At 42.3% G+C, this 13539-nt stretch overlaps 2 protein-coding genes across 3 annotated transcripts in view; one reads left to right on the plus strand and one right to left on the minus strand.

Annotated features, from left to right (window-relative positions):
* cabp2a (calcium binding protein 2a) overlaps nucleotides 1-6131 on the minus strand; it is a 32329-nt gene extending 26198 nt beyond the window's left edge. Inside the window, exons 1-2 of one of the 2 annotated variants that reach the window (XM_032541503.1) lie at nucleotides 5901-6131; nucleotides 5243-5425 (exon numbers count right to left, since the gene is read on the minus strand). In XM_032541503.1, the coding sequence (XP_032397394.1) occupies nucleotides 5243-5425; nucleotides 5901-5960 (243 nt within the window). In that variant the 5' untranslated portion in view covers nucleotides 5961-6131. The remainder of the gene's footprint in view (nucleotides 1-5242; nucleotides 5426-5900) is intronic. The other variant, XM_032541497.1, reaches the window with a different exon arrangement.
* A 5435-nt stretch (nucleotides 6132-11566) lies between these two features.
* The window catches only part of vwa11 (von Willebrand factor A domain containing 11), a 36272-nt gene continuing 34299 nt past the window's right edge, over nucleotides 11567-13539 (plus strand). The window contains exon 1 of the mRNA XM_032528212.1: nucleotides 11567-11692. Within this exon, the coding sequence (XP_032384103.1) occupies nucleotides 11655-11692 (38 nt within the window). The 5' untranslated portion in view covers nucleotides 11567-11654. The remainder of the gene's footprint in view (nucleotides 11693-13539) is intronic.

A 13539-nucleotide genomic window follows, 5' to 3' on the forward strand; every position in this document is an offset into this window, starting at 1 on the left:
TAGAAGCCGATTCATAATTTCTTAGATCAAAACAAAATCAGATACAAGTACTATTTTAGAGGTGGACCTACCATCTAACATCAATTCAGACCCAGAAACATTTTCAAGAGTGAAGCTATGAAGAAACACAGAAATTAAGAAAGATGAACAATAAATAAAAAAAGTTATCCATATGTTTTCATATTACTACATGACACCTTTCTCAGACCTGAACTTACAGATCAAAACCCCAGGCAGAAGAGTTTTATCTAAAGAACAAGTGCTGGTACAGTCAGCGGAGGATTTCAATTCATCCTGAATTTTAGGCTGTTTTGGTTTGTCCCACATTCCTAAAAGGAGGGTAATTCCTTTCGCATCTGTCCACAGTTTGTTAAAGCAGAGTTTTCTTTGAGGTCCTGGAGGTCCACGGATAGAGAGACAGATTCTCTGCAACAATATCATTAGTATAGGACACAACTGGTGCTGCTAGGAGTGCCTCAGTGTTAATGGTCCATCAACTAACCCACTTTTACATCTGTCTACTAAAGCTGCTTTTGTATTTTGTTCCCATTGCTTTGCATGCATTGTTTGTAAATTCAATTCAATTTTTGCCAGCTATTTTACAGCTGCGAGGAGAAAATTGATATTTCGATCTAATTTAAGATTGTACGTTTCATAAGCAGTAAACACAATGACTGTCCCAACACAGCCTTGTGATTCGTTAGAGTGAGGCCTGTCCGGACACACAGAGGCCAACGCAGGGAGCGCCGGAAAAGATCACAAAATACTTCATTCTAGACCAAGGTCACTAACGTTGTTTAGGCCAGGGAGCCCTTATCTAAAAGAGAGACGGAGCAGGGACCCCCCAAAATACATTGTAGTACATTGATTTGCATATTAAACTAGACCTACAATGATGTGTGGGGCGGCCTAAAGCCTGTACACATTCAATTTGATGGTTAAAATAATAATTGACATATTCATATGTCAAATAAATCATGTTTTAATATTAAACATACTTAGCAGTGAATCCTTAAGCAGCTCAGGGACCCCCTACTACATACAGTATATTGTATAAAATAATGTTGCATATTAAACTGGGTCTACAATAACATATTGGGCGGCCTCACGCCTACATATATTTTTTATTTATAGAATACTAAGCTATTAAAATAATTGACTAATTGAAGCTTAACTGTATTTGGCTAACATGGAGGCTACCTAACCTACAGGCATCAACATTGTGTACATTTTTAAATCTAAATCACAAATAGGTAGATATATATTTGCTACTAATATGTGGGACTCATGTTTATGTATATTTTCAGACATATTAATTTTAAACTTTAACAAAAAAAAAAGATTACACAATAACTTGGGGCCACCCTGAAGTAATTCCGAGGACCCCCCTAAGGGTGCCGGACCCCCTGTTTAAGATCTCTGTTCTAGAGGGCATGGACAAAAGACGTATTTTGTGGTTTCAGTTTTTATTATGTAACAGTGTGTACAGTAACACACTCTGTATTTGCTTGTGAGGCAGCCTGACAGCTTTATGTTGGAAGATGTGTCCACTATCAGCTGTCCTGATGTCAATGTTCAGCTAGTGGGCCTGGTCTTAACCCTCATGTTGTCCTTGGGTCAAATTGACCCATTTTCAGTAAAAAAAAAAAAACTGAAAATCACTGGTCCACTGAAAATGTCAACATTAAAAATATCAAAAAACAGTGGAAAAAAATCAAGAAAAGCACCCACATTGAAAAGGTGACAAAAATTTTGGAAAAAGCGATAATAATGTAAAAAAAGCTCGACCAAAATGTTTTTTTTCATGATTGACTGGAAGACAACACAAGGGTTAAACAGGGAGTACGTGTACATCCACAAGTAGCTAAGAGCGAGAGCTCAACACACAGGGTGAAAAGAGGAGCTGCAGCAATGTGCAGTACAACAAAAACTATGGTGTTTTATTTTTCATTTAATTAAGTAAACCTATGCTGATATAACCCCTAAACACAATTATGAACCTGAAAACGAGCATAATATGAGCACTTTAAAATAAAATAAAAAATATTAAAATGATTCTAATGCAATTTTTGCAAGGATGTGTACCAAACAGAAAATTGTTTCTGTAATCTGTAGGGTAGGATTTGTAGATCCGTAGGCCAGAACGTCTCTGCAGCACCACAAACTCCGTTCAGAATGGTTTGACGCACAGTTTGCACCTAACAAAGTTTGCGCCGGCCTGCAATTTAGATATTAACCTCGTCCATATTGCAATTTTGATAAAATTGCGCCTTAGAGCAACTTCTACCAGCACGACAAAACCAGAAAGGTAGCCAGCTGCATTAGAATTAAACAACCATTCCATTTTGTCATCGTCAGCACAGCAAAACGGTTTATTTTAAACAGACATTTCACTTAATAAAAATACTCTTAACTCATTATGATGATAATACAGAAGACAACACAGAAGTGTAGGGCTAGAGGAATTGACACTTTCAGTGCTATGATCGTGCTTGTTTTGAATATACGTTCATAAATTTGGTCTTCACAAGATTTCTATCAACGTTTTTTTTCTTTAACTTTCTCCTAAATGTGTTACGAGTTCACGTCATACATAAAGTTGATTGATTATAGTGGCCAGGTGTGTACAACTGAAATGGCCACACAGAACACACGAAGGACTGCACACACACACACACATACACACACACACACACACACACACACACACCATTACGGCAAATATATGTATAAAGATATATTTTAAATAGATGTTAAGATATATAAGTCACCGGTAACAACATGTCATAAACTAGTCCTACACAACTTAAAATGTTGACCTTATCCTGTGCAGGGATTATTGCTGCAAAATATGAGGAAAATATGCAACAACGTTCTTAAATTTTGCATTAATCATATTGTGAGTGTGTAACATCCTCAGTGTGGACACTCAGTTGTCTGACTCTCATTTAGAATGAACGTCCCCTTTCTGCTATTCCTCTTTCTGACCTGTACACTGTCTTTCACCACACTCCGCAGGACTGAGCCTCAGAAATGGCTTTGTCGCGTCAGCTTATAAGAAATCTAATTACGCGGTCATCCCCTCAGCTCTTAACATGATCTTGACTTGAAATGAAAAAATAATCCTCACCGCTCGTATGTTTTTATTCCCTCTACATGATCCCACTCGGGTCTCAGGAATGTTGTCAGGACATTCCGGTTCATACCCTGCACTCCTCATTGCTGCTGGTTGTGATAACTGGGATTTACAAATCCTAGCTTGTGTCCTGTTGTTCTTACGTAAATCATTCTGGATTATCATCTTGGAAAACAGAAGAAAGCTACGTTATTGTATTTGGGTGCATAATATTCTCACACTCATATTTAAGGGTCTCATGCAAGCTCATTTCTTACAAAGACATGGAAAAAAAGTTGAAATAAAAATCCTTCAATTTCTCATCTCTTGTTATTTCCTTTGAGACAAAAAGCAATGTTTGGCTATAAACAAAGGCAAAACCAATTTGTATTTGTGACACTTAACACACATGTTTAGTGTGTCTCCTTCCCCATTCAACATTTGCATTTCTGCATGCCCAGTAGCTTCATTTTGTTAAAGTAACGGCTATTTGTCATTCAAATGTAGTTGTGTTTGACGTTAATGTTCCTTACGGCTTTATTTAGAACACTTAATGAAGTGTCCAGTTGTGCAAGAGACAGCAGCTGTGAGATAAACATTTTACCATATTAAAGAAGAAGACCATTTCCTGTTCTCGCAGGGTGCATCGCTGATGGATTTGAAAACATACTTGTCCACTGAGGCCTTTTTAATAATCACCATCACCCATTTTCACAGTGAATCCACTGACACATTCATCTCATCATTTAAAGTTATTAAAAAGAAAAATTCTGCTGCCTGTTTTACATCTGACAGTGCACAAACATGACATGTCATTTACAGCAGCACAGTGGATGAATGACTAGGGCATGCTGTTATATACTATCCTATTATTATTTCATGTATAGTGTATGCTGTTATTTCAAGCATATTCTGTATGTGTAATGTGTGTCTGATATTTTGCTGCTGCAACACTGGAATTTCCCGTTTTTCCAATGTTTTTGGGATCACTAAAAACTTATCTATCTATCTATCTATCTATCTATCTATCTATCTATGGTATACTATATATACAGTATATGTATGTACAAAAGCTCAGTCTTTGTTGCTGCGGCCCTTTGGTGCATGTCATTTCCCGTCTTTAACCCCTTTCGCAACGGGGCCCCATTCATCAAAACCTTGCTCCATGTTACTACTAGACAGGAATCTATTGTGTAGTAGGCACAAGCACCGCCCCTTCACTGGTAGGTATGCACCCACATACACAGTGTACTAAGCGAGCGAGCAACAGAGAGAGAGATTAATAAGTTACTGATACAACACCACCTGAAAACTCTGATTAGCCATTTCAAAAGCCAGCCCACAGGCCAGGTTTACACAGTCGTCACTGCAGCTCGAATACAGTAGCTCATATTTGCAGTAGGGTACTGCAGAAGGCCAACTACACCACACAGCCAGCCACACACAGAAAGACACACACACACACACACACACACACACTCTTACACAACATTCATTGTCAAACGGGTGCACCTGATTGGGATGCCTTTTCTGGGATTAAAATAAACCAAACGTCCAGTGCGCTGTGCAACACTGGCTTGTCATTCATTTATTTATTTATTCACAGTTATTCACGTAACCATTATATCCACATTACTGATGATTATACTTCAAAAATCTCAATCTCAATCTCAATTAGGTCAATATTTTGTGAAAGCACCAATAGTCAACCCTACAATTTCGCCGCATTTTTGACATTGAGTATTTGGTCAAAAATATTGTGGTATTGGGCGCCTGGGTAGCACACAAGGTAGAGACGAGCAGCCGTGGGTTCGACTCCAACCTGGGGCCCTTTGCTGCACATCACTCTCCCCTGTCATGCCCTTCATGCCCAAAAATATCTCTATATATTGTGTTATTTGATTTTCTCCAGTTCTAGTTCAGTGTCTTGGTCAGGGACACCTTGACGTGCGCCCCTGTGCTTGCAGCTATTGAAATGTATTTTAGCAGCGAGAAGAATTCCAAAGAACCTTTTAATCCTAGTGTACGTGTGCCAGCCAAACACATGTGAAAACCACCACAAACATAGACATGCACTCACATACAAAGACACCTGGGGTACAGGTTACGTCCAGCTCTGTGTCCTACCTGTCCAAAGACTGAGTCAACGATGGGTCGCAGCTTCCTTTTGTCTCCCTCTGGGAGCCAGACGTCATCAGGGTCTCCCACGGGGGAGGAGAGACTCAGGGTCTTGGCCTTAGGCTTTGGAGGCCTCTTTATACTCGCTGAGCTCCATCGCCTTAATGATTCAATCTTCTTCTTGATGGAACCCTGGAGACCGGTGTAGGGACAAAGAGACCACGAAATGAGAACGTCTCACAAGAAACGCAAGAGAAAGAGGACGGAGTGAGGGATGATTTTTCATGCAAAAGAAATTATAAATGAATTGCTGGAAAGGACAGTAACAGAAAAAGGTTGAGGCAAAGAAGCCACGGCAGCACAGATCCACTCACACACCTACTGAAGGTGCAGTTGCATTAACACCAACAGCGTTTATCATTGAACTCAACCTTCCTAATGCACAGCTCGGAAAACACAAATAGTATTGCTCTAAAAAGGATATTGTGTTTGAATAAATAAAAATGAAAACAAAATTTTGCTAATAGAAAAGTCAATAGTGGCTGTGCCAGCCAGGCCTCAGAAGACAAATGCTCGGTCCCCACTGTCTATCACGTTGACTTTGTAAGAGCCCCAGTGGCCAAATTTAGGACATCGCAAAGTCCTGTTTTGGCATCCTTCTACTGACCTTTTTTATTAACTTCCCCTCTGGAACCTCCACTGATAATACGCTTTTGGAGTCGGTCATCTTTGCAGCGCAGCTTGCATACACAGAGACGACCTCTTTCTTTCTGTCTCTCCTGCTGTCCCGCTTTGGTCCACTCCTCCTCTTTATCTGTCTCTAGAGGATCTGACACTGGGTGATAATCTGAGGCATATCCCCTACTGTTGTTGCCCATCCTTCTCTCATCCCTCCTCCTATATTGGCATCCATCACTCACTTTTTCATCCGTCAGCTTTTATCCACATGTTATCCTCTCCCCCTGTAAATATGGACACAGATGCGGTTCATTCATCTGTGTGTGTTGTTTAAGCACGAGGAGGAAATGCTTCAATGTCTTTTTGAATTTAATAAGAACACCAATCTAGGATTTTTTTCTATTTTGTCACTTTTGTGTCCAGGTATGTGACATCTCCAATAAGCCTGTGGGTTTTTAATCCTCTTTACTTTGTAGTGCTTATACACACACACACACACACACACACACGTTATATTGTTTATATGTGGTATGGGAACAGTTACAGTTTGGTCAAGCCTTTTAAGGTGCAACTTTGGCATTGTTGCCGAAGAGAGGAGGGAAGGGCTCATCAAGAGCAAGAGCCGACAGGTCGATGGAACTACCGACTTATTCCTGTAAAGGTGGAACCAACAAGACATTTTGACAGGTGACAATAGTGAAATGGAGTTAATTTGTTAACTAAGGTTCGGGACCTGCATTTCAGCCATATCACCCAGACATTATTCCAGCCACTCTTCCCGCATCGGCGCAGCCTCCACAGCCTCTAGATCAGGCATCTCCCACCAAACCCTTCAGTTCCCAGGCCGCTGGTCCTCCCAGGCGTACCGCTCTTACATTCACAAACAATCTCAACGATGTCAGTCAAGCCCACGCACAACTCAGTTCTACACAATCTGACACTTCTGGGGGTCTGTAAATTATTTGGGTGAAAACTGCTTCTGAGACGGAACCCCCACTCGGAGTCTCCTCCAGCCGGTCATCACACATCCTCCCAGACCAGCCATCAGACGACATCCACATCATTTCATCTATCTGCACATACACAATGTTCATTAAATCTTTAACATGGTTCAACAATCTGTGCCTAAAACAAATCTGCAACTGCCGTCTTCTCCATATTAATGTCAGCCGAGGCCCATGGGTATTATTGAACGTAGACCTGTCTGCCATACCGGAATGATGGACAAAACAGGATTTCAAAGAGTCAAAGATGAAATAATTTAAACTACTGGTCACAGCATTACCTTACAGGAGTCAGGTGTTTCTATTCTCAGTTATATTGAAGATAACATTTAAAGACATTTTCAAATATCATAAAGTATATAACTTTCGGGTTCGGCCGATAGTCGAACCTCGGATTGAAGAGGAACAATGCGGATTCCGTCCTGGTCGTGGAACAACGGATCAGATCTTTACTCTCGCAAGGATCTTGGAGGGGGCCTGGGAGTATGCCCAACCAGTCTACATGTGTTTTGTGGATCTGGAGAAGGCGTATGACCGGGTCCCCCGGGAGAAATTGTGGGAGGTGCTGCGGGAATATGGGGTGAGGGGGTCCCTTCTTAGGGCCATCCAATCTCTGTATGACCAAAGCGAGAGCTGTGTCCGGGTTCTCGGCAGTAAGTCGGACTCGTTCCAGGTGAGGGTTGGCCTCCGCCAGGGCTGCGCTTTGTCACCAATCCTGTTTGTAATATTTATGGACAGGATATCGAGGCGTAGTCGGGGCGGGGAGGGGTTGCAGTTCGGTGGGCTCGGGATCTCATCGCTGCTTTTTGCGGATGATGTGGTCCTGATGGCATCATCGGTCTGTGACCTTCAGCACTCACTGGATCGGTTCGCAGCCGAGTGTGAAGCGGCTGGGATGAGGATCAGCACCTCTAAATCTGAGGCCATGGTTCTCAGCAGGAAACCGATGGAGTGCTTTCTTCGGGTGGGGAGTGAGTCCTTACCCCAAGTGAAGGAGTTTAAGTACCTTGGGGTCTTGTTCGCGAGTGAGGGGACCACGGAGCGTGAGATTGGTCGGAGAATCGGAGCAGCCGGTGCGGTATTACATTCCGTTTATCGCACCGTTGTGACGAAAAGAGAGCTGAGCCAGAAGGCAAAGCTCTCGATCTACCGGGCAATTTTCGTTCCTACCCTCACCTATGGTCATGAAGGCTGGGTCATGACCGAAAGAACGATCCAGGGTACAGCGGCCGAAATGGTTTCCTCAGGAGGGTGGCTGGCGTCTCCCTTAGAGATAGGGTGAGAAGCTCAGTCATCCGAGAGGAGCTCGGGTAGAGCCGCTGCTCCTTCGCGTCGAAAGGAGCCAGTTGAGGTGTGTTCGGGCATCTGTAATATGCCTCCTGGGCGCCTCCCTACGGAGGTGTTCCAGGCACGTCCAGCTGTGAGGAGACCTCGGGGAAGACCCAGGACTAGGTAGAGGGATTATATCTCCAACCTGGCCTGGGAACGCCTCGGGATCCCCCAGTCGGACCTGGTTGATGTGGCTCGGGAAAGGGAAGTTTGGGGTCCCCTACTGGAGCTGCTGCCCCCGCGACCCGATACCGGATAAGCGGATGAAGATGGATGGATGGATAAAGTATATAATATCTTTGTCAAATCCCTCACATCTTTTGTAATGTTTGAGGAGGATGAAAATCATAAGAATCAAGAAAATACGGACGCTTGGTCAGGTGCTGTTGCCGGTGTTATTGACGCTAAAGGTCTCTCTTAGAGTCATATAACACACGCTTGGTCGGGACTATGGCCGTCCCTTTTGATGCTGTTAGGTTAAAGAAAAGCTCATGGGTGGGCTTATGGTTCCGTGACTCTCAGCCACAGGACGCTGGGTTAAGGGAAAGGTCCTGGTTGGGCTTCCATGACACACGGGACTAACGGGATGGTTAAGGACACACACGGGACATGAACCCCGCTCTCCTGGGTGAAAGTCCTGTGTTTGACCCCTCCACCACCCTGACCAACCTCCCTACGCGGACACATGCTGCTCTCCTCAGTATGTTCCACACACACGCCGAATGGTGTCTTTTACATTGCATCACACGCGGACAGCCACTGCCCAAACGTATGTATTTTACGGGTTTGGAGTGAGAAAAAAAGAGTGAAATCCGGGCTACTCTAAGATCCCCAACACTAGTTAGTAAGGCTTGAACAGGGCGAAGGCTTTGTTACTTCCCAGTTTGTGGCTGATGGTTAGGGGCAGTGTATCTGCTCAATACTGGACCCAAGATTTCAAATAGTTCAGACTTCAAAGATTTTCCTTGATGTGATTAGTGAATTTGGATTGCTGTGAAAAAGCTGCGATGGGAACCGACCTTTGGCGTAGTGTTTCTTAAGCAGTAGTTCACATAATTATATCTTGTCTGCCAAAGAGAGGAGGGAAGGGCTCAGCAGAGCAAGAGCTGACAAGTCAATGGATGCAGCCAAGTGGTTTACCATCAAGATATATTGAAGGTGGACTTAAAAATAACATTAGGATTTAATTAATTATTGGCAAAGAGAAGATATTCCGACTGGTGACAATAGTAAAAGTGTAAATAATAAAATGAACTACAACCGCAAGCAGTTATGACTGGGTTCTAAGCCTCCCTGACGCGATTCCCCCCCGGGCGCACGCCACGCCCGATGCCCCGCGGAGCCCACGAAAGCGAGCCTGGGAAAGATGAGCATGCAAAAGCAGAAACCAAAGCACGTCAGAGGTGAGGCAAATGTCAGGAAATTTCACTAAGTGCAAACTGTAAAGTCTGTGGTGATTTGCAACAGCGATTTTCCCATTCATTGACTAAAAGGCCACCTTGATCATAGAGCCCCCTAAAGGCCGATCCTCACCAAATCTGCTATGGAGCCTCGGATTGGCATTTTGAACAATAATGTCAAGTTTTGTGATGATAGCATTGCCTTGCCCCCTCGGGCTTGGACCCGAAAGAAAGAATTAGATGCTTTGGTTTCAGGGTCCTGGTATCGTGCATGCTGGGACTTTGCCAAAGAGTTTCAGATTCTGCAGATTAGTTATAGGTAAAAGTCCCATGGACTCACAGCTGAAACACTACAACTTGGATTGGCATCAAACTCTCCTGGGTAAACAAGTATATAAGAATTACATAAGAATTCCTCATGGCGGCGGCAGGAACTGTGCCCTATAGCTTTAATAGAGCGCTGCACCTTTTGAACAGTTCTTCAGAGTCTGACAAAAAAGTCCCTCAAAGCATCATTTTATACAGTTGGCTTCAGCGTTTATACAGACAAGTTAAAGCTATTCTTAATTATGGCATATTAGACTGGCTCTGCTAGCCTGGCTGTTTAAGGTTTTCAAATGTTATCAAGATCAGAGGAACACAGAGGAAAAAGTAAATGGCGGTTGCTACGACCTATGGCTGTGATCCCAACTAAACAAGCTAGACCATCCCTGCATCCGTCTCTACATCAGAGGCCAGGGTGGAGGAATTCCTCTGGAACCATGACGGCGACTTCTCTGCTGGGCATCCTGGTAGCCAGTGGGCTGGCGTCGGACGGTGATCTGGGGGGCCTCCGTGCCTCCATCCGTTTCCAGCCAGATGTCGGAGAGCAGTGGTGTCCTTTTGCCAAAGTGGATTCTGGACTGCCCAGTGCCATTCAACTGGCCGACTGTTTGCCGATCTGACTGCTCAGCAGACTGCTTTATGATTAATCATGCACAAGTTGAAGGGGCTGATGGGATAACATAGCACTGGAATTGTACATCGTGCAATTAATGTCTGGATCAACTGAAATACATTTCCAGATGTTGCTCACATTGCGCTCACTTTGTGTTGCAGTTTTCAAACTCTGTTCACTTTGGGAAACAACAAACTTTGAGGTAGCAAGCTACCTGCTGAATATGGTTAGTTAAAAAAAATATTTGGATTGTGCAACAAGGCAGGTCTGCTTCCTTCTTTTGGGGAATGGTTGGAAAGATTTACAAGGAATTTGTTTACGTCATTGACTCTCAAACTGTGACCTTTTGGGGCAGAGTGTGGGATTTCTATAGAGGAAATACACACGGCGACACACTGGTAAGAGCAAATTACCTTTAACCGTGTGTCCAGCTAATTTAAATAGTTGATATAAATGGTATTATGGGAACAGTTAACTTAATTTAATATTGCATGCAGCATTTTCTTTTGTCAGGTGCAAAAGTTCCACCAGAAGTAGTTCCTACACGAGACCCTTTTGCAGATCCACCTTTGCTTAGTGCCGCCCAAGACAATTGCGATTGGTTTAAAGATTTGCAGACACACATGCAGACAAGACTTGACTGTATTTCTGTACTAACCCAAAATTGACATATATGTGGGCCTGGTCTGGCAATGCAAGGCCAACTAATACATGATACAAGGCAAATACAGCACTGTCCCAAACAATGCCCATTAATTTAGCTTCAATCCTCAATATCCATACCACAAGAATCTGTAAAGTTGTCAAAAAGTGGTACAGCAGCATATATTTAACTCATGAACCAACATGTGGAATTTCACAAGTTCCACAACAGCTGCACAACATTTGTCAATATTCTTATGAAAAACTTCCACCATCACTGACCCAGAACAAATTAAACAGAAACAAAGGAAAGTTGACTCCCACTTCCTTTAAAACTATGTCAAAAGGTTGCAGCGGAAAACCATTTCACACGCTGCTCCACCTATATAATCGGACTGTAAGGCACACCCTCGGTATCTTTACAAACTGGAATGCAAAACAAATCCTGGTCCTGCCTTGGAACACAGGGGTAAGTACAATCCTACCATTTACACCAATGTTGATTTAATACATTCCTTAGGTGATCTTAAGTGTTTACATGTGTTTATAGAGGGTTGGTTATTGATTATTATCACATACAATGATTATGGTAAGTGATGCAATGTTAATTCCAAACAACTTTGCACACAAAGTGTACAATATTCAAGTGTCTTTTTAACATTGAAATTCAGGGATCTATTTAACTATAAGTAACAGATAAAAAAATCTCAGTATACACAGTTGTGTGTGTGCACACATGCTGCTATTTTATAAATATATATATATATATTTTATAAATATATATATATATATATATATATATATATATATATATATATATATATATATATATATACGTACATATATATATATATATATAACAAATGCCAACTTGTCTTTTTTGTATTTGTGTATACATGAGTGTATACATGAGTGCATTATCACTGACGTGCAATGCACTTTCATTATCTTGTCAACATCTGTCAGCAATAAATGCTGCAGCAGTGTGTTAAACCCTTTCGAGGCAATACTTACTACCCCTCCCTACTCCCTCGTTCATTCTTTCCTTACCCTACCAACTGTTTGTCCCTGTGCTTTATATAATCCCTCTGACTTTATCCTTTTCAGCATCTTCCGTTGTCAATGTTCTCACTGTTCTCCTGCTGTCTCATTATCTTTATCCTTATCTATGGGATTCTCTTTTCTGCACTCGAGTGGCCGTAAACCTCTTATCTTTACTGTATTTCAAGACAGATTGTATGAATCACACTAATCAATTTTAAGGCTGTTCAGTTAATTCATCTAGGTTGGCCTTATCATTGCCCACTCCATTCACTTACTTTGTAACCTAATGTTTCCCTGCCCAGAGTCATTCATATTTTCATCAGAGCCTCCTCTCCTACATAATAAAACCCGCAAATCCCTCCTCCTAATCTCTATAGACAGTCCAGTCTCAGGGCAGTTCATGAAATGGTCACGCTATTCGATCTACTGACTCATGTACAGGTCACGTTGATGTCGTTATTTTTGTGTGTTGATTACGAGCTTTGAAGTAACGTTTTTCAATGGGTTAGGCTACGGTAACGAATAGTATTGAAAAGCCCAAAAACCATGTTGGAGGTTGGTGGGTCAGACATCACAGGACTTTCACCCCGGAGATGGGGGGTCGTGCCCCGCGTGTTGCAGTTCCTTTCTATGTTATTCTTTTCCTAACCACAACCGGCCCGTTTTTTTTTTTTGCCAATATTTTGCATCTATGTAAAATAGAAATGTATGGCTTTAATGTCTGGAAATGTCTAGTATCGTCTCAAACTGTAAACAATGGCAGACATAAGGAATAGAGCAACTGTCCTCCCTGTTTGGTTCTGGATGATGGAACGCAGATTGACAGTCAGCCAGACTCCATCCAATAACCAGAGATGGCAAAAGTACTCACTTCCTGTACTCAAGTACAAGTACAGATAGTTGTGTTAGAAAATACTCTGGTAAAAGTACTGATTTAACTTCTTTACTCAAGTAAAAGTAACAAAGTCCAGGCTTAGAAATTTACTTAAAGTAAAAAAGTAAAAGTCGGCTTATGAATGACAAAGCTCCCTGGACCAGACAGATGTTACTATAGAGACGCTGAGACACTACAGTGGACATGGAGAAAAGGCTCTTTATTCTTTATATGCCATTGGCCTAAAACATATAGCTTATTTATTGGGACAGAGACTGGAACTCTCTGAGATGGAGAGACTCGCCCACGAGCCAAAACAGCACCTCTGATTCATAGTTGAATCATTTAGCATCCAGAAGTTGCGGCTAAAAGTTAACGAGTTAGCGGTTACGGAGGTC

Source organism: Etheostoma spectabile, chromosome 2, assembly GCF_008692095.1.
Source record: "Etheostoma spectabile isolate EspeVRDwgs_2016 chromosome 2, UIUC_Espe_1.0, whole genome shotgun sequence".
In the NCBI taxonomy this organism is placed as follows: Eukaryota; Metazoa; Chordata; class Actinopteri; order Perciformes; family Percidae; genus Etheostoma; species Etheostoma spectabile.